Source organism: Haliotis rufescens, unplaced genomic scaffold (genome assembly GCF_023055435.1).
Source record: "Haliotis rufescens isolate VD_foot unplaced genomic scaffold, xgHalRufe1.0.p SCAF_15, whole genome shotgun sequence".
NCBI classification, from domain to species: domain Eukaryota; kingdom Metazoa; phylum Mollusca; class Gastropoda; order Lepetellida; family Haliotidae; genus Haliotis; species Haliotis rufescens.
In genome coordinates, this window is record NW_025963835.1 from 11,721,781 (window position 1) to 11,742,034 (window position 20,254).

Below are 20,254 nucleotides of genomic sequence, written 5' to 3' on the forward strand. Positions count from 1 at the left end.
ATTTCCTTGTGTGTGTTGTTGTATGAGATTTCCTCGTGTGTGTTGTTGTATGAGATGTCCTCGTGTGTGTTGTTGTATGAGATTTCCTTGAGTGTGTTGTTGTATGAGATTTCCTCGTGTGTGTTGTTGTATGAGATTTCCTCGTGTGTGTTGTTGTATGAGATTTCCTCGTGTGTGTTGTTGTATGAGATGTCCTCGTGTGTGTTGTTGTATGAGATTTCCTTGAGTGTGTTGTTGTATGAGATTTCCTCGTGTGTGTTGTTGTATGAGATTTCCTCGTGTGTGTTGTTGTATGAGATTTCCTCGTGTGTGTTGTTGTATGAGATGTCCTCGTGTGTGTTGTTGTATGAGATTTCCTCGTGTGTGTGGTTGTATGAGATTTCCTCGTGTGTGTTGTTGTATGAGATGTCCTCGTGTGTGTTGTTGTATGAGATTTCCTCGTGTGTTGTTGTATGAGATTCCCTCGTGTGTGTTGTTGTATGAGATGTCTGTTGTGTGTGTTGTTGTATGAGATGTCCTCGTGTGTGTTGTTGTATGAGATTCCCTCGTGTGTGTTGTTGTATGAGATGTCTGTTGTGTGTGTTGTTGTATGAGATTTCCTCGTGTGTGTTGTTGTATGAGATGTCCTCGTGTGTGTTGTTGTATGAGATTTCCTCGTGTGTGTGGTTGTATGAGATTTCCTCGTGTGTGTTGTTGTATGAGATGTCCTCGTGTGTGTTGTTGTATGAGATTTCCTCGTGTGTTGTTGTATGAGATTCCCTCGTGTGTGTTGTTGTATGAGATGTCTGTTGTGTGTGTTGTTGTATGAGATGTCCTCGTGTGTGTTGTTGTATGAGATTCCCTCGTGTGTGTTGTTGTATGAGATGTCTGTTGTGTGTGTTGTTGTATGAGATGTCCTCGTGTGTGTTGTTGTATGAGATTTCCTTGAGTGTGTTGTTGTATGAGATGTCCTCGTGTGTGTTGTTGTATGAGATTTCCTTGAGTGTGTTGTTGTATGAGATTTCCTTGAGTGTGTTGTTGTATGAGATGTCCTCGTGTGTGTTGTTGTATGAGATGTCCTCGTGTGTGTTGTTGTATGAGATTTCCTTGAGTGTGTTGTATGAGATGTCCTTGTGTGTGTTGTTGTATGAGATTTCCTTGAGTGTGTTGTTGTATGAGATGTCCTTGTGTGTGTTGTTGTATGAGATTTCCTCGTGTGTGTTGTTGTATGAGATTTCCTCGTGTGTTGTTGTATGAGATGTCCTCGTGTGTGTTGTTGTATGAGATTTCCTTGAGTGTGTTGTTGTATGAGATGTCCTCGTGTGTGTTGTTGTATGAGATTTCCTTGAGTGTGTTGTTGTATGAGATTTCCTCGTGTGTGTTGTTGTATGAGATTTCCTCGTGTGTGTTGTTGTATGAGATGTCCTCGTGTGTGTTGTTGTATGAGATTTCCTCGTGTGTTGTTGTATGAGATGTCCTCGTGTGTGTTGTTGTATGAGATTTCCTTGAGTGTGTTGTTGTATGAGATGTCCTCGTGTGTGTTGTTGTATGAGATGTCCTCGTGTGTGTTGTTGTATGAGATTTCCTCGTGTGTGTTGTTGTATGAGATGTCCTCGTGTGTGTTGTTGTATGAGATTTCCTCGTGTGTTGTTGTATGAGATGTCCTCGTGTGTGTTGTTGTATGAGATTTCCTTGAGTGTGTTGTTGTATGAGATGTCCTCGTGTGTGTTGTTGTATGAGATGTCCTCGTGTGTGTTGTTGTATGAGATTTCCTCGTGTGTTGTTGTATGAGATGTCCTCGTGTGTGTTGTTGTATGAGATTTCCTTGAGTGTGTTGTTGTATGAGATGTCCTTGTGTGTGTTGTTGTATGAGATTTCCTCGTGTGTTGTTGTATGAGATTTCCTCGTGTGTGTTGTTGTATGAGATGTCCTTGTGTGTGTTGTTGTATGAGATTTCCTTGAGTGTGTTGTTGTATGAGATTTCCTCGTGTGTGTTGTTGTATGAGATTTCCTCGTGTGTGTTGTTGTATGAGATTTCCTTGAGTGTGTTGTTGTATGAGATTTCCTTGAGTGTGTTGTATGAGATTTCCTCGTGTGTGTTGTTGTATGAGATGTCCCCGTGGGTGTTTTTTAGGATGTCCTTGTGGGTGTTGTATACGATGTCCCATGTTGCAGGGAGTGCTGTGTCGTACACTGCAAGGTCACAGTCACTGGGTGAACACAATGGCCTTGAGCACTGACTATGTCATCCGGACAGGAGCCTTCGACCCAAAAGATGCTAAACTGGTCCACAGAGACGTCACGGAATCAGGTAGGAAGCCCTGTTATCAGGAGTTATCACCAGGTTGTTTCTCCACAGTACATGTGCACTAATCCATGCTTGCTGTAAAAGGTGACTATGCTTGTCGTAAGACGCGACCAACGGGATTGGGTGGTCAGGCCTGCTGACTTGGTTGATGCATGTCATTGTGTCCCAACTGCGTGGATCAATCAATGCTCATGATATCAATCACTGGATTGTCTGGTCCAGACTCGATTAAAGACAGACCGCCGTCATATAGCTGGAATATTGCTGAGTGCAGTGTTCAACAACAACAAACAAACAAACAAGCAAAACAAAACGTGCGCTAAGTTGTGCACAACCTGTTTCTGTCTCATCATTCTTGATGTTTGCTATTCGCATCATCATCATGACCATTGTATTCCTTGACAGGGCTGATGGACCTTTCACAATTGTTACACAAAAGTAACTTCACGTAATGAAAGAGTTGTAACTAGAATCTGCATTCTTTGTGTGTTTCCTGCCTGTTGTTTCTGTAACTGCAGGTTATTGTATTCTTGTATAAAAGGAGATGGGTCCAACTCATTTATTCTGTAAACTTGTTGAAAAGACGTATCCAACTGTTCATAATGTACTTTGTACATACGCTGACTGACACTGAGAGCTTTCTCAGTGTATGCCATAGCTATTTCAAATTTTGAAAGACCTTTGGCTTGTTTGAACCCTTGGTCAGAGTCAGCAATGTGCATACAGTCTCTGGTGATGGCTGTTACAGGACCGGCTTTTCCGTCTCCACTTCCCTTTTACATCGACAGCAGCTGTGCCGCCGCTGCTGCCGCCCTTGGTTTCCAAGGCTCAAGCTGCTCTTTGTGCGCTCCCTTTTGTCGCCACTGGCGCCTGGCTATCTCAGCTTTTCCTCGGTGCCTTTGGCTCCTCTGGCAGATGTTCTCTACTCTACTTCGGCATCTACGGCGCCGGTGGGGCGCCTTCTGCTTACGGACATTTGACCCTCCAATTGGCACCCCAACACATGCTCCCGCCCTCCTTCATGGCTCAAGTCTGGATGCAAGCGTAGATGCAGTCGTCGTTTACCCAGGCAGCTCCAGCCTCAGTAGCGCTGGTTCCCCCGGTGTCTGCTCCCTTTACGGCATCTTTGGCATTGATTCCGGTGAATTCGACTACTGACTCTCTGACGCCTTTAGCCCCTCTGTCTGCTATGGGTTCTCATCGGCCTTGTTTCAACCTATGCCTCGTTTTCTCTGGCTGCCTCTTGCCACTCTTCCAAGTCTTCTTGATCTCGTCGTCATTCTCAAAGTCGTTTGCCCATACACCGTCGGCATTGTACCTCTCGCTCAGTTCATCGGAGAGATTTTTCGGCCCGATTATCATCCTTCCTCTCCAGTGATTGACATCCACTTGGGTCCGTCCTATGCAGCTGATTGGCTGGCTGACCGTTTTTTCCTCTGTCGCTCCCTCCCTTGGTTCCGATGTCAACAAAAAATCCACTATCTAGTCTAACCAGACCAACCTTGTTGTGACGTTGGACGAGGACTTCATCGGGCTGTCCCTCACGCTCCTCGCTTTCGTCATGATGATTTTCCTGTCCACTCCTTCAACGTTACTGATGGAGCGCACACATTAAACGAGGACATGCATCGAATGGACAGGTTCTCCATGCCGGACTCTCGCCTTGCCTTAGCGGTGTCGGCACTTTGTCGTTCGAAGGTAGGTAGAGAGGTAGACGAAGATCTGTCGGAGTCCAATCCTAATAGGATTGACCACCAGTGGACTGTCATGGCCTTTCAACTCTGCGGAATCATTTGCGGGCCGCCCTGGCGGAGATAACTGCTACCAAACGCTGGTGGTACTTGGCTCTTACAGAATGGGATTCTGAAGTCAAGCTAGGGTTTCCAGCTATGCAAAGGAGGAAACGGCCCTCAAGACCCTTGAGCGTCTCCTTACTGAAGGACACTCCCCAGCACTCCTGACCCTGACCACGTGGTCGTGGAAAGTCCTGTGGTTCCTACTAGTCCTGACGCGATCGCCACTCCGGCAAAGGTGCTGATTCGAACTCCAACCGTTGACCTGTTGGACTTCAACGACTGGGACCTCCCACCACCAGTCATTCTGGTCGCCACACACCCTGTGTTTCTGTTTCTGGTCCCAAAGAAGGGCGCCACCAAACTGCTCATAATCCACATCCTTTTCATTTTCAATCTGTGTTACCTGGAACGTACTCCTTACTTCCGGATGATGACATTGAGGCTGCTCAGGACAAGAATCAATGCCTGCAATTTCCCTGATCAGCCTTGACATCCAGGATGCCTATCCTCATGTGCCCATCCACCCCAACGACCCGCTGCTCCTCAGGTTACTTTTCAATGGTACCCATTACCAGTACGTCCTACCATTTAGAATTTGTGGCTTTTCACACGTATCACCAAGCCTGTGGCCAGCTTGCACCTGAGGAACGTCAACTTCGAGTCTTGCATAGACGACTGTCTCCTCAACAATCGGGACTCAGGTTTGCTACTTTGCCACAGGGATTTTAACCTGCGACTCAGTGATTCTGTCCTTTGTCTGCAATTCATTGGCGGCCTATTTCTCACAAACCAGGACCTCTTTCGTTTCCAGGGACAGACGGCTGAAAATCGTCACCCACCTCCGCCCTGCTCTACATCAGGCTGGAACTCTCCGCCAGTGGCAGATTCTCTTGGGTCTCCTCACCTCGGCTCAAGACCTGACTCCCAGGGGTTGCCGGATCCGGAGATTCCCATCGTCCTCCCGGTTCATCTACACCCATTCCTCCAGTGGTGGACAGTGGAATCGAATGTCTTCCGCGGCGTCTCCATGACCATGCTACAGCCATCCCTCCACCTGTTCGTCAACACATCCAAACAGGGTTGGGGAACTCACTTGGAGACTCAGACAGTTGCAGGGCTGTGCTCCATTGGCACAGCAACAACCTTGAGCTAGAAGCTCTTATCCTGGCTGTCTCTCACTGGCAGAGCACTCTCCCTCATGCCCAGTTGACCATATCCACCGTTTCTCCTTCCCAGGGTTCTTCAAAAGATCCAGGCCACACGGAACCTGACACTGATTTTGGTCGCGCTATGGTGCCTGGGCAGAAGTTGGTTTGTCGACCTCCAAAACCTTGCCCAACCTTCTGTTCCACCCACACATTCGGTTGCCTAACCCGAGCCCCGCACGGTTTCGTCTGCACGCCTAGCACATCTGCAGAAAGGCCTAGGAGCAAAAGGCTATGCGGCTAGAGCAGCCAAGGCAATTGCTTTAGCCCATCGTCCATCTACAGGGGGACTGTATGATGACAAGTGGTGCTCCTTCCAGGCTCCTGCTCAGACAAACACCAGGATCTGATGACAGCGTCACTGCAGTTCCTGGCTGAGTTTCTTCTGTATTTGCGCAGCACATGTCGGTTAAAAGGCTCTCCACATACCTGGGCGCCTTCAACTCTGTTCTTGCCATCCTGGATGATCAAAGAATGACGAAAATTCCCAACCACTAGGCCTTGCTACGCTCCTTACGTCTTGAAGACCAGAAAGCCAAGTTTAGACCGCTGTGTGGGATCTCATCATAAGGCTCTTCGTACGACTCCCTTCGAACCACTCCACTTTTCTTCGGCGTTTCTCCTGGCCTTGGCTGCTGCAGCTTGGGTCAGTGAGCTACACGCCCTCGACGTCTCCCGTGTTCACCTTGAACACGTTTGAATATTTGCTACTTCCACCAAGATCTGCACCCAAGGCCATGTAGAACATGTTGCCAGGAGGTTTCAACCCACTATGTCTGTGATGCAGACTGCCACATCTTGTCATCTGCAAATATTTATTATTTACGAACATCAAGACTAATATTTAGTCTGTTTGGGCAACCACAGCAATCTGTCATTGTTGAGGCGACTTAATGAATTGGTTTATTGCATGTCATTGTACCCCGATGTCATGGATTGGTGATCATAATATCAATGCCAGGATCTGATTATTTGCTGGAATATTGCTGAGTGGAGCATAAAACAACAAACAAAAACACACAAAACCTCACTGTATACACTACAGTACAAAAGTTTGTTATCGTCTCCTGTGGTTAAAATGCAAATTGCCCATGTGTATACCGACCCGTGAAAATTCGGGGTAGAATAGGTCTTCAGCAGCCCACGCTTGCTGTAAAAGGCGACTATGCTTGTCGTAAGAGGTGACTAACGGGATCGAGTGGTCAGGCTCGCTGACTTGGTTGATGCATGTCATCGATCCCAAATGCGTCGATCGATGCTCATGATATCAATCACTGGATTATCTGGTTCAGACTCGATTATTTACAGACTGCCGTCATATAGCTGGAATATTGCTGAGTGCGGCGTTAAACAACAAACCAACCAACCATGTGTATACCACAAACCACAATTTACAAGTGGCGTCCGAACCAGCCTACTTCTTCGCAATGAATTTAGTAACTTTTTTGGTGCTTGCAATTAGGCCATTCACAAACAGTTCCAGTGAACTTTTCAAGACTGACTTAAAAAATAGATGCTGTAACTGCATTAAAATTTGGCACTAGTCCTATAGTCCTTGCCAAACTGCCCAATATAAGGTATCATAAAGAGACATTTCCCCTATTTAAAGGTTTTGCTATATGTTATCATTATAATGGCAAGTGGTCTAAAACTTTTAGTTTCTAACACTGCGTAAATATATTTCCTGGAGTTACCTTCCCATTCTCTGTCTATATTCACTACTATCTGAACAAACAAAATTCTAATGTGCCCCATTGCAGGGGATAATAATAACGCTTTTTCTTGTTCTTTTTAACATGGATATGTGATTTATGAACAACTTTCATTGTGTCCCTTATCTTGTACAAATCTACATGTACATGTACCTACATTTGTAGTTTGACAAACACCGCTGTGACAATGGTCTTATCAACGTTGAGATATGTACTTGGGTTAAAAACACATATGGAGAGACATCGTAATCAGAGTGACCAACCCACACAGTTGATATCAAACATGAAGTGCATTACTCCCACCAAGCTGATAATTATGTACATGCTTGTGTAAGACACATACTTAAATTTCCATGTCATTTATATCAAAGCCAAACAGTAACTATCACCCTTTCTGTGTGTAACATATATTTTGCTGAGTGTAGTTGTGATGTTACTATATGTCAAACATGTTATATACACACTTTACAGGTCGTAATACCAGACAGATGGCCAGTGAGATAGCAGAATGTCTTGTGTTAGTTGTAATTATTGTGTTATGTACATCAGTTGTCCTCAGTAAGTTTCCTACACCGTGACATACTCCCTGTGAAGATCCAGGGTAGAATAGGTCTTCATCAACCAAGAGGCAACTGTGCTTGTTTGTAAGAGGCGACTTATGGGATCGGGTGGTCAGGCTCACTGACCTTGTTGATGCAGGTAATGTTATCCCAGTTGAATAGATCGATGCTCATGATGTCAATCACTGGATTGTGTGGTACAGACTTTTTTATTTACAGATTGCCGTCATACAGTTTGAATATTGCTGAATGCTGTGTTAAACAACAAACAAACAAAAACAAACAAACAAACCAAACCTTGATATACGCTTTTCACGGTATGGTTGGTCACTTGGCTACCTCTGTGATGATATGTCTTACATGTGGAAATTAATCTTTCAAGATTTTCCTTATTTTGCTGATGAACTGCATTCAAGTGACTCAACTCAAATGACTAGAAGTACAATTAATCTCATAGAATTGTTTCAATATGCACACTTCTGGACAGGGTTAAATTGAATCCTAAAGAATTTGAAACCAGGTTCAAACAGGAAACAGTAAACGGTGTGTGTCATCATGATGCCAGGGTCATACAGGAAACAAGAAACAGTAAACTGTGTGTGTCAGAGTGATGTCATGATGCCAGGGTCTTATGGCATATAAGACTATGCTTCAGATGTGATGTGATGCCTTGCCTGTATACTGATATCAAAGTTGATAGGTTAATTCAAAGTCATTCAAAGTCATTCATGTATCACGTGAAAAGTTTCACAGAGTGTTTGTTAATCAGATAAGTAATCGTTGTGTTTCTCACTGGACACATCCGAGAACGTGTGGGTGGTCAGCTAGCCTGTTAGTTGATTCATTATCTTGTCATGGTGAGACATGTTTTGATGCCCAATAGGAGTACAATGTGAACTTGTAATCTGTTGCATGTATAATACCCCATCGCTATATTGCTGGAATATTTCCTAATGCAGTGTAGATTCTAGGGCTTGGATTTTACACAAACTGTGCAATCCGATACGTATCACAATACTTGGCTCACGATCCAATACGTATCACGATACTTGGCTCACGATCTGATACATATCATGATACTTGGCTCACGATCCGATACTTATCACGATACTTGGCTCACAATCCGATATGTATCACGATACTTGGCTCATGATCTGATATGTATCACGATACTTGGCTCACGATCCGATACTTATCACGATACTTGGCTCACGATCAGATACGTATCACGATACTTGGCTCACGATTTGATACGTATCACGATACTTGGCTCACGATCCGATACTTATCACGATACTTGGCTCACGATCAGATACGTATCACGATACTTGGCTCATGATCTGATATGTATCACGATACTTGGCTCACGATCCGATACTTATCACGATACTTGGCTCACGATCAGATACGTATCACGATACTTGGCTCACGATTTGATACGTATCACGATACTTAAGATTGCTCTAATCTGTGGATGACAAAATACCTGGCACACTGATGATTTACAGTTGGCAGTGTGAAGTATGGAACAATGGATGAAAATACTTATGTTTTCATTACTAATTTTCCCTACTAATTAGTGTTTAGTGTGACAGTTATTAAAGCAAACACTGAAGTTAAGAATCAATATTTTTTACTAAATGTTTGACTGTGATCAATACATGTATCGAGAAGTAAAAAATTGTGATCCACCGATACACTGATATGCTACTCATTGACTCAGAGAAAACCCAGTTTAATCAAAGAAGAAGAATGTTTAGAATGTCCAGTTCAGTGTGGCAAAAACAACAATATATCATATGTACAACCCTCAAGTGAAAATAACTGTACACTGATCAAAGTTAAATGTGTTGGTAAATCATTAGTGTTAGTTTATGATAATTAATGAACCATATTTGACTGTTCAGACGCTTGGTATTTACGTATAGTGTGTACAAAAAAAGATTACATATAAAAAATTTCACAATCCAAACATATCTTGTTTTCCGTGATGGGAAAGTGAAGCCATTGAAGCTGTTTCTTGATTCAGTTGGGGGTATGGGTGGCCCAGTCGTCTAAGGAGTTGCGATTTGCTGTGCAGAGTTGCATCCCTTGGGCACGCCAGAAACCTATGATTGTGGGTTCGAAACCCGGTTCTCCCCAATTATGTTTCTAGGTTTGTCAGCACCATACCCGTGCTCATGGGTTTCACCGAAAAGGTAAAACTCAGAGACCTGCATCACTTCAGGTTTTCCTCCCACATTAAGCTGACACGCCGTGATATAACTGGAATACTGTTCAAAGCGGCGTTAAACCCAACTCAGTCACTCACTCACTCACTCACTCACTCACTCACTCACTCACTCACTCACTCACTCACTCACTCACTCACTCACTCACTCACTCACTCACTCACTCACTCACTCACTCACTTAAGCTTGAACATTGGGTTTCCATCCATGTTTCATTGAGTCAGAGTGGGCACGGGTGGCCCAGTCGTCTAAGGTGCCACAATTTGCTCCGCTGAGTTGCGTCCCTTGGGAACGCCAGAAATCTAGGATTGTGGTTTGGAATTTCGGTTGCCCCAATTGTTTCTAGGTTTATCAGCACCATTCCCATACTCGTGGGTTTCACCAAAGTGGTAAACTTCTGAGACCTGCATCACTTCGGGCTTGCCTCCCACATTAAGCTGACACGCCACAATATAACTGGAATAATGTGACAAGCATGTTAAACTCACACACTCATTGTGTTGGAGCAAGTTGTCCACCAATACTATGTAATGGATGCAATCAGTGTCACAGACACAGCTGGTAACAACTGCATGTGGCAATACGTCTTGGACTGAAACATGATAGAAATCGACTGGGGAAGTGTATTTCAAGTTTTTGTGAATTACAGGGCTTGACATTTGGCGTTCATGTATATCCTACTGTGATGTCATATCTTTTGTGTCACAATGAGCGGTGTGACATCATCAAAGCAACGTATGGATTTGTTTGTTTGTTTGTTTGTTGTTTAATGCCGCAACTCAGCAATATTCCATCTATATGACGGCAGTCTGTGTAAATAAAAGAGTCTGGACCAGACAGTCCAGTGATTGATATCATGAGCATTGAACAGTGCAACTGGCTCGATGACATGCATCAACCAAGTCAACGAGTCTGACCACCGGATCCTGTTAGTCGCCTCTTACGACAAGCATAGTCACCTTTCACAGCAAGCTTGGGTTGCTGCATCTTCCCGAGGCAAGAGAGTTAACTGACTTTAAAAGTCCAATTTCCACCCTTGCCGAACTAGGCTGGAATTCCTGGGCTCGATCGTAGCGCCACCAGTGGCTATTACGAGTTCTGTCCTTTCCATGCCTCTCCTATTGACCAATCAGATTCAACCTCTCGTATCACTTGCATTTGCTTCAAACAAAACGGTGGTCCCCAGTCAAGACGATCTGATCGATAATCAAGATCTATATTGTGATAGAACGAGTCTTACATCGCGAAGTGCATCAAATCACGTGAGCACCTTGATTAAAAACATGAAAAGATTTAGAAAATATCTGTTGACAACAAGTTAGCGGTGCACATGCTTTGCAAATCCTGCAGTCGACCAAAATCTGCATGACACTTTACGAACCGGATTTCGATTTCGTTGCGCGATTTTAATTGGATTATGCATAGACTTGTTAGCCCAGCCAAAATGTAACTCCATAATACCAGCCTAGTTCGGCAAGGGTGGAAACTGGACTTTTATAGTCAGTTAACTCACTTGCCTCGGGAAGATGGGGTTGCTGAAGACCTATTCTACCCCCGATCTTCACGGGTCAGCAATGTATGGAAGACATCCAGTATTGATATCAACAGTATGTACAACAAATGCTCTGTGCTTTCACAAATAAAAGAACACAACACACTTTACCACAATGTCATAAGCAATGCATATACACTTTATGCAGATATGTAAACATCAAATAAGAAAATGCACACATCAGAGTATAGATGAATAAGTTAAACATAAGTCGGTACATGTTGATGTGTTTTTATATATCATTGTTATATATCATATTAAAATACCTCATCCAATCACTCGAGAATCTTCCACTTACACAGTTTTAGAAGCTGTTGACTGACGGGGAATTATGTCTCTGACTGGATGCTTTTCACCTGTCGGCAGCTTCCCAAACTGTGGTGTAGAGTGGGGAAACCTCTACTACACAGTAATTTGTGTTTGCTGTAATAAACGGCCCTGGTGCTTAGGAAATTGACAAAGGAGGTGCTTACTAAGACCATGCAAAACAAAGTTTGTTTTTAGAGATCTTCGTTCAAACAGAGATGAAGCTGAAACATTTTCGATGATAGTTAATAGGGGATTACATAAACAATTCTGCACGGCTGTTTACTGTAAAAATGTGACTGTCTGATGTGGGTGCTTAAACAGATTAACTACAGAGTGGCCTGGAAGTTGGTCAGGGCCGCTTATTGGAGCAGGGCGCTTAAAAGGGCAAATACGGTAACTGTGTTTATATTGAGTGTTTGAGACATTATTAGACTGTCATCTGTCATAAATGCTGTAGCCAAACATAGACAAAAAACTCTAGCTATGCATATGTATTTCAAATATCTAAGAAAGGAAGGAAATGTATTCAAGTTGTATCAAGCACTCAGGTGTATGGTTGTGTAGTGAAATAATTTAAAAACCCAACAAGATAGTCGGGCAGGTGACCCATAAATGTTAAATGCCCCCATTCAGACATTATAAATACTGAATTAACATGAAAAATAAGAGAAATATCGCATCTTGATTCAGTTGAAATTATACAAACAATCCAGTCTTCTTAAGGCGTTGCAAGTCTCTGTGCAGAGTTGTGTCCCTTTGGCTTCCTGGAATCCCAGATTGGCCCTGATTATAACTATTGGGTTAATATTGTCCACCCCAGCTCTATACCCAACTCACTAACTTATATATTTACATATGTCAGTCTGTATGTTTGAGATGGTTTACAAACATTCTATACATGTAAACCATCTTATTGAATATTCATGCGATCAGTGTTAGAAATCAACCTACTGGTAGATGCATCTTTTTCATTCTGTTTTAATGTGGGCTTATTAGTGTGTTCCACATGGTCAAATTATTATCTCAAGCCGTGTCACATTCTGACTAATTTCACACTCCAATAGGACACAGTTAATCAAGTAGGAGAAGTCATGTCCCACTGAGGGGGAACAACTGGGGTTTGTGTTACGACTACATCGGGAGACAGACTATCTCACTTTTGCCAACTTGACTCCCACAGAGAATTTGACAGGGTGATTCAGTGTTGGGATTAATGTGGGGAATAAAACTTCTTACAATTTAGCTAAACTGCCCACCTACAACCCACCCCATGCTATCTTCAATGTTAGGGATAACTTTGGGAACTGAGCCTGAAAATCACATCATCACATATTCGGAACATATATGTGGGTTCAATGTTAAGGTCAATGTTGGGGGCAAGACTGACCCCAACCCCATCTGCCGACCCCATTACATGTCCCTCTGACGGTTGTACATGTTGGATCAATGTTAGGGTCAACATTGGGAACTGAGCTGCCCTCCAAATTCACATGGTCACTTCTTCAGGGAGTTGCACTTGTTGGTCAATGTGAGGGTCAACATATGGAGCAAGAATGTCCCCCCCATCCATCCCCTCACCACATCATTCCCCTCAGATGGTGGAACAGGGTGGGTCAATGTTTGAGTCAACGTGGGGCGCCAGACTGCCCTTGGTCTCACAGTTGAGCCACCCTGTCTCCCACACTTCGGTGATGTCAACCAGATCCTCCTGCCTGTAAAACCTGGTGCCGTTCTTCAGGATGATATGGCTGTCTTCACTGACAGTTGTCCGATAGTAGTGAACCGTGATGTCAATCCCTTCTTTCAGCCCCTCTTCAATGCTGTCGGTGATGTTGTCTGATGATATTGACTCGCACAAACCGTTGTTGTTACTATATTTAGCATTAAATCGGATGTCACCGAAAACTAACTTTCGGAACACTCTGTCAGGTGGAATGAAGGAAAATTTGAAAATGATTGATATGCGATCGCCACTTAGAAAGCTGCCACAGTTGGAGTCTTTGGTTATTACGGTTGTCGTCTTATTGATGGAGTAGCATTCTATGGCCTCCCACAGTGAGTTATTATTGTTCTCCCAAAGGACAATCTGGAGTTCAGAAGCAGTGTGTCTGTATTCATAGTTGAACATGACCACCTTATCGGGCAGGTTCCGTACACTGTTGATGGTGATGAGTCTCATCCAATTAGCATCAGAGGCGTTGTTTGGTTCCACGATGTCAAAGGTTGGGTGATGGAAGTAGATGCTGACGTTCTTGAAGTAACGGTCGTCATTGTACTTGTCCTCAAATATGGTGTCTGGTATCTCAAACACAATCTTCCCATCAAGGTCTCGCTGGGTTTGGGTGAAGAAGAAAATTGCACTGGCACCGGCGAAGTTGAGGATAAGTCCCAGCATGATAAACACATGGTAGGTGACATGCACTCGGGACAATTTCGTCTTCTTCTTCAGCTCCGCAATGCTTTCCTTGCTGCAGTATCTGGCCAGCGAGATGATGATTCGGAGGATGATTCCGAGTATGATAACGCTGGCTTTTGTCAACTGAAATACGCTGATGGGATCTTCCCGACACAGTGCAATGAAAACGTTGATGCCTATCTGCGGAATGTCTTCCATCCAAATAATGATCATAGTCACAAGGTCGACATTGAACCATGGCTTACCGGTAAAGATTTCCTTACCGAGATTACAGACTTCAAATATGAATGTGATGGTGCCTATTATTGAAAAAAACAGTAAGGCAATGACGGCTCCTTGATCAGGCAGTCCGTACACAAGTCCTTGTTCAGCGATGCTGACATCAGCATAAAATAGCCAATCACTCAGCAGGTCGGCAATGTCAAGGCCAAGGATGATCATGAACACAATCACTTGAAGATATCGATGGCGGCGTATCTTCTCTTCCAGTATTTGTTTCAACCCATCAATGTCATCAGCATCAAGTTGGTCTTCACTGACCTTTTGACCTTTTTCTTTCACGCCTAGGGTCTGTTTTGGTTTGTCGGGCATCTTGCTGATTGATGTCTGCACTGCCCTTGAGTTACCTGAAAAACATTTTTGATTACCATAATTATACCGACATGTATTTGTTCTCAATGGAGTTTTGGGTCTAGAATTGCTCTCTCTGAACATGTGCTGGTCATCAGATGCAACTGACTGTATTGGGTGCACATGGTCAGACTCAGTGATTGATTATTTCAAGGCTGCCAACATAAAGTTTGTTTATTGCTGAGGAGCTGAGTGGCCCAGCAGTCTAAGGCACCATGATTCGCACCATACTGTCACACCATTTGTTAGCACCATACCGGTGCTCGTGGGTTTCATCGGTTTTTCCTCCACATTAAGCTGACACGCCGTGATATAACTGGAATACTGTTCGAGCGGCGTTAAACCCAACTCACTCACTCACTGTATCAATACTCATCATCCATTCACTAATTGTATTCATCAACTGTGTCTAGAATTATACAGTATTGTTGAAACAAATCATGAATTGCTGTTGTCTTGAAATAATGACTCGTGACATAAAAAAATGATTTTTATTTTTTATTTTTTTTATTTCAAAGAAGGCAAATTGATTTCTGTTTTAGATCAAGAAAGCAATTTGATAACAAACTGTGTCTTGAACAAGAATGGCAATACATGTCATACTGTGACTTACAATTATTGTTTAAGCTAGCTGGGCCCTGTATCAAGTCACCAGTGTTTAAAGTGGACGCTTATCAACAAATAAATGTACTTGTGATGTTGATAAATACTTTTATCTGTTGATTACCATCACCAGTCTGACATGACTCAGATCTGATCACATACTATTTTGGGATGGTTACGAAATTCATTTACAGTAAAAATATTAAATATGTTTCAACTGATTTTAATTTAACCAACTCTTAAAGGTGTAATGAATAGATTGAGCAAGCAAGTATTTAAAACATATGGTATGTGACCATTGTGAAGTTACCTCCCTTGTGTTCACAACTGAACTAATTCAGTTAAAAATAGGTGTTGACCCGTGAAGATCTGGGGTAGAATAGGTCTTGAGCAACCCATTCTTGCCGTAGAAACGGGATCGGATGATCAGACTTGCTGACTTAGTTGAAGCATGTCATCTATCCCAATTGCGTGGATCAATGCTCATGATATCAGTCACTGGATTGTCTGGCCCAGACTCGATTATTTACAGACCCCCTTCATATAGCTGGAATATTGCTGAGTGCGGCATTAAACAACAAACCAACCAACCAACCAATCGAAACAGGTGTTGTAGCAATTGGAGCAAGGTGTGGAGTCATCCCACAGATGACATCCTCACATTGTCAGCATGCTGATGGGTTTATACCTGTAAAGATCTGGGTTAGAATAGGTCTTCAGCAACTCATGCTTACTGTAAAAGGCGACTATGTTTGATGTAAAAGGTGACTAACAGGGTAGGTATTAGGAGAAAAGGTACAGGTAATTGACGTGAGGATTGTGAGAATATGTGAGAAATACCAAACTTAACCCACCTGTTCATAAAATGGACTTGTCCAACATAGCCGAGGTTGTTTTTTTATTCAGAGAGTCATTATTAAAATGAAAGTAACAATTTTTATAGTTTGCACATTTTATCAACATTAAAGAAGCTGTACGTAATTTTGATATCTCATAATAGAAATATACCATTCCTGGTTGTTGTTTATCATACAATAAAACACTGCAGAGATAATAAACCACTCGGGGGCTGTGCCAATCATGGTTTATTCTCCCAGTGTTTTATTGTATGCCTTGAGTGGTTTATTCTCTCTTCAGTGTTTTATTGTACGATGAACAACTCCCACTCGTTGTTTGATTCTTAAATAAGATCTGTAAAGACACAAAAAATATAGAAATACAGACACCCTAGCTACAAAGGCAACCATTGGTAATAATGCCCTGTGTCTTTTTGCATGTGTATTTGTAAGCAAGCACCTGAAAATTGAAGGGAAAATGGTAATTTATATTGCATGTTCCCACAAATACACAGCTTGTCCAGAGCTCTGCATACTTACGCTAGTAAGTACATACCTGTTAATTCACCACTGTACACAATACAGATTCAGTTGACCTCTTTTGAGGTCAAGCTGTATTATAACATTGTTTCACTTGTAGTAAGAGGATTACTAGTGGTTTATCCCACACTAGGGCGTTACAGTGTGATAGAGTCTATTGTTACAGTTTAGTATAGTTATCTTAGGTCACCTTATCAGGCGTGTAGTGAAACATGTCTGTTTTTTTTGCTCCATGTAGTGCAACACATTGGATATAGTATGTTGTGTTATAGAATAGGTAGAGGTTGTTGAAGAAGAATAATAGTTTTGAAGGAACCATTTAATTAATTTGAGTTCTATTACCTGTAAATTTGACAAAAAAATATTTGAAACTTCACTATGCAGTTTGTTCATGTTGGGTAATTTTGCATTAAGCTTTGAAACCCTTAAACTAGAAAATGCTGATGTGACGTTAAATTTAACTCACTCACTCACTCACTCACTAGAAACACAGTATATGTTTTTCTCTTAAACAAATCCAGTTAATGAAATGTTAACATACTGGTAAATGTATGGCTCTGAAATCTGAATGTGATTGTGTACTACAGTGCCTAGGCTCAATGTTTTCTAAAGAATGAAATGACATGTAATTTTTGACAGTAGTGATACCCTTATTTTGTGTGAAGCCTGATAAGATCCATGGAGGTATTATGGGAGGGGATGTAGAGTAAGGATCCATTTTGGCCACTAACAATATAAAAATAGAGGGTTCATTCAATAAAAAATGAGATTTAATCAAACAATAATTAATCAAATGTCTGGCATCTTTTATTTCCTTCTCTTCAAAACTTGTCAGTTTTGGACTTACAACTCCATGACTCGAAACTTGTTTCTCCAAATTGTTGCAACCTACTTTTATAAAAATCAAAGACTTGCCTATGTTCAAATACCTATAATGAAATAGTTGAAGTATTTTCCAAAGCCTTACCTCTGGAATAGATGCTATCCAAATGTTGGAAGTGTTTATGTGAACACTTTCTATTAACTTCTGTACAGTGTGTCACTGAGGCGTGTTTTGGTGCTGCTAGGCTATCTGATAAGGGATCTTATCGTTTCAGTGTGATTTTACTTAGAAATATTTATGAGGTGATTTCAATCTGTCATCTACCAAGACTAACATTCCTATATATGAGGGGAGTTATTCGGTGATTCTTGTCCACTTTATCACAGGTCATTGTGGTAGAAAGTCAAACAAGACTGTTGCTAGGCGTTGTTGGGAGGGGTGACAAGCCAAGCTGCCATGACCCAGTATTATTTATATACAGAGTCATTAATCCAGTATTTGTACTGGCGCAAATGGTATTTTCCTCAAACGAAAACAGCTGTACTTCTTTCTTGTTCAAGTACAATATTAGAGAATTTGGTCGAATGTGCAGCTCCAGTGAGATCTTGAACTCGTTAAGACATGTTAAGACAATGTTACTTTGTGGTTGGAACAGAATCTTTGCCGATGACATGGTCTAACATTGTCTAGTTACTTGCCTGGAACTATGTCGATAACATGGTCTTACGTTGTCTAGTTTTGTTTTGTTGTTTTTTTTTACTTACCTTGAACAATGTCAATAACATGGTCTGATGATGTCTAGTTACTTGCCTGGAACTATGTCGATAACATGGTCTAACATTGCCTAGTTACTTGCCTGGAACTATGTCGATAACATGGTCTAACATTGTCTAGTTACTTGCCTTGAACTATGTCGATAACATGGTCTAACATTGTCTGGTTACTTACCTTGAACTATGTTGATAACATGGTCTATCGTTGTCTAGTTACTTACCTTGAACAATGTCGATAACATGGTCTAACATTGTCTGGTTACTTACCTTGAACTATGTCGATAACATGGTCTAACATTGCCTAGTTACTTGCCTGGAACTATGTCGATAACATGGTCTAACATTGCCTAGTTACTTGCCTGGAACTATGTCGATAACATGGTCTAACATTGTCTAGTTACCTTCCTGGAACTATGTCGATAACGTGGTCTAACATTGCCTAGTTACTTTCCTGGATCTGAACATGATAAATGTATGATAGATATCGCCAAAAAAGGTACACTATAGCTCATTATGGATGGCTATGTCCTTGATAATATGGACGAAATATGGACATCTGTTGTGGAAGTATAAGTAGCTATATACTGATATCTTATCCCAATTATGTAGATTGATTCTCATGATGTCAGTCACTGGATTGTGTGGTCCAGCCTGGACTGTTTACAGACTGCCGTCATATAGCTGGAATATTGCTGAGTGCGGCGCTAAACATAATCTCAGGAACACATTCTGTTACTTTATTAACCCGGTAATGGTCGGTTAGATTTCCTTGTTCAACAATTGTGGGTGGAAACATACAAAGTTGTAACACATACAATGTGGTGATGAAACCTACTTGGAGATACACCTGAAGTTACCTACAAAATCATCACTTTATGATTTTATTGAAGCAATAGTTGAGTTCAGTGAAAGTAGAGTATGACATTCAGTGTTGTTTTATTGCTATTGGAGTGTTGAGGCTATCGGTTCAAGAAGTTATTGCACACTAGCAGGTTAATCAAACTATAAACACTTACCGTTGGGTGAAGGTACACACGGCTCCGCTGACCGCGTAATGCCACTATTCACAACAATCACATAACAGCTTCGTAACAGCCTCAAATACCCTCTCCTTTCACCCTAGTGCAGGACAAAGTCAGTGGTCCAGCGTCACAGTGTGAGTGTTTTTGTTTGGGTCACTCACAGTAAAGTAAACAATGCGAGATTTGCACGTTGTGGAATGAGCTGCTGTATGCTTCGGAAGTACTCCCGTCATCTGAGCATGCTTATATAATACTGAACCAGCTTCGTCTTCCAGCATGGCGCTATTCATAGTTCTGATTCGGGTCATGTTTGTTTTCAAATCACCTGTTATCAGGACTGATAAAGTGGATCGAACAGACGTGACCACTAAGCTGGGCACTTGAATTATGGGAAGGCTTTATTGGATCTTTTCAAGTCTTACTTACGTGAAACTTTGAATAATGGAAAACTTTGTCAGTTTTGGTACTTTCTGAAAAAATGTCACGTCAGTGAAATGTTATACAGTTTATTACTTTTTTTTAAGTAAAAAAGATTTAAAATATAGTTATCACACCCAGATGGCGTGGATGTTCACGACATCAATCACCAGTTTGTCTAATCCAGACTTAATTATTTACATGCTGCTGCCATCGAGGTGTGAACAATTGATTTGTCTGTCTCCATCCCAGTTACTTACATGTGCTGTGTTCCAGCCGACTGTAGAGAATATACACAATATATGCTCAAATGGAAAACCAGGCTGTTAATTGTTACTCCTTCAGATATGTCACCATGATGACTGTGTTAGAAATAAATGCCCGCTTGCTTGCACGTGACTAGCGACAGTTTCAAAGGGCAAATGGGTGAGTGAGTTGGGTTTAACACAGCTTTGAACAGTATTCCAGTTATATCACGGCGTGTCAGCTTAATGTGGGAGGAAAGCCAGAAGTGATGAAGGTCTCAGACGTTTACCACTTCG

At 42.1% G+C, this 20,254-nt stretch overlaps 2 protein-coding genes across 7 annotated transcripts in view; one reads left to right on the forward strand and one right to left on the reverse strand.

Annotated features, from left to right (window-relative positions):
• LOC124110441 (notchless protein homolog 1-like) overlaps positions 1-20,254 on the forward strand; it is a 64,227-nt gene that overhangs the window by 9,406 nt on the left and 34,567 nt on the right. For all 4 annotated transcript variants that reach the window (XM_048396134.1, XM_048396136.1, XM_048396137.1 and 1 more), the window contains exon 9: positions 2,155-2,290. In XM_048396134.1, the coding sequence (XP_048252091.1) occupies positions 2,155-2,290 (136 nt within the window). The remainder of the gene's footprint in view (positions 1-2,154; positions 2,291-20,254) is intronic.
• LOC124110433 lies at positions 11,450-19,604 on the reverse strand. Of its 3 annotated transcripts, none has more exons than XM_046469808.2 (2): positions 19,290-19,604; positions 11,450-14,694 (listed from the first exon to the last, which is right to left on the reverse strand). In XM_046469808.2, exon 2 carries the CDS (start codon positions 14,657-14,659, stop codon positions 13,244-13,246), a length of 1,416 nt encoding a protein of 471 aa, XP_046325764.1. In that variant the 5' UTR covers positions 14,660-14,694; positions 19,290-19,604; the 3' UTR covers positions 11,450-13,243. The 3 variants fall into 3 exon arrangements, with proteins under 3 accessions (XP_046325764.1, XP_046325767.1, XP_046325766.1); XM_046469811.2 differs by lacking the exon at positions 19,290-19,604 and adding an exon at positions 17,645-17,718; XM_046469810.2 differs by lacking the exon at positions 19,290-19,604 and adding an exon at positions 16,694-16,825.

Bases quoted from the DNA above. Each gene is read 5' to 3' on its own strand.
- LOC124110433 (XM_046469808.2), bottom strand. From the start codon at position 14,659: ATGCCCGACAAACCAAAACAGACCCTAGGCGTGAAAGAAAAAGGTCAA.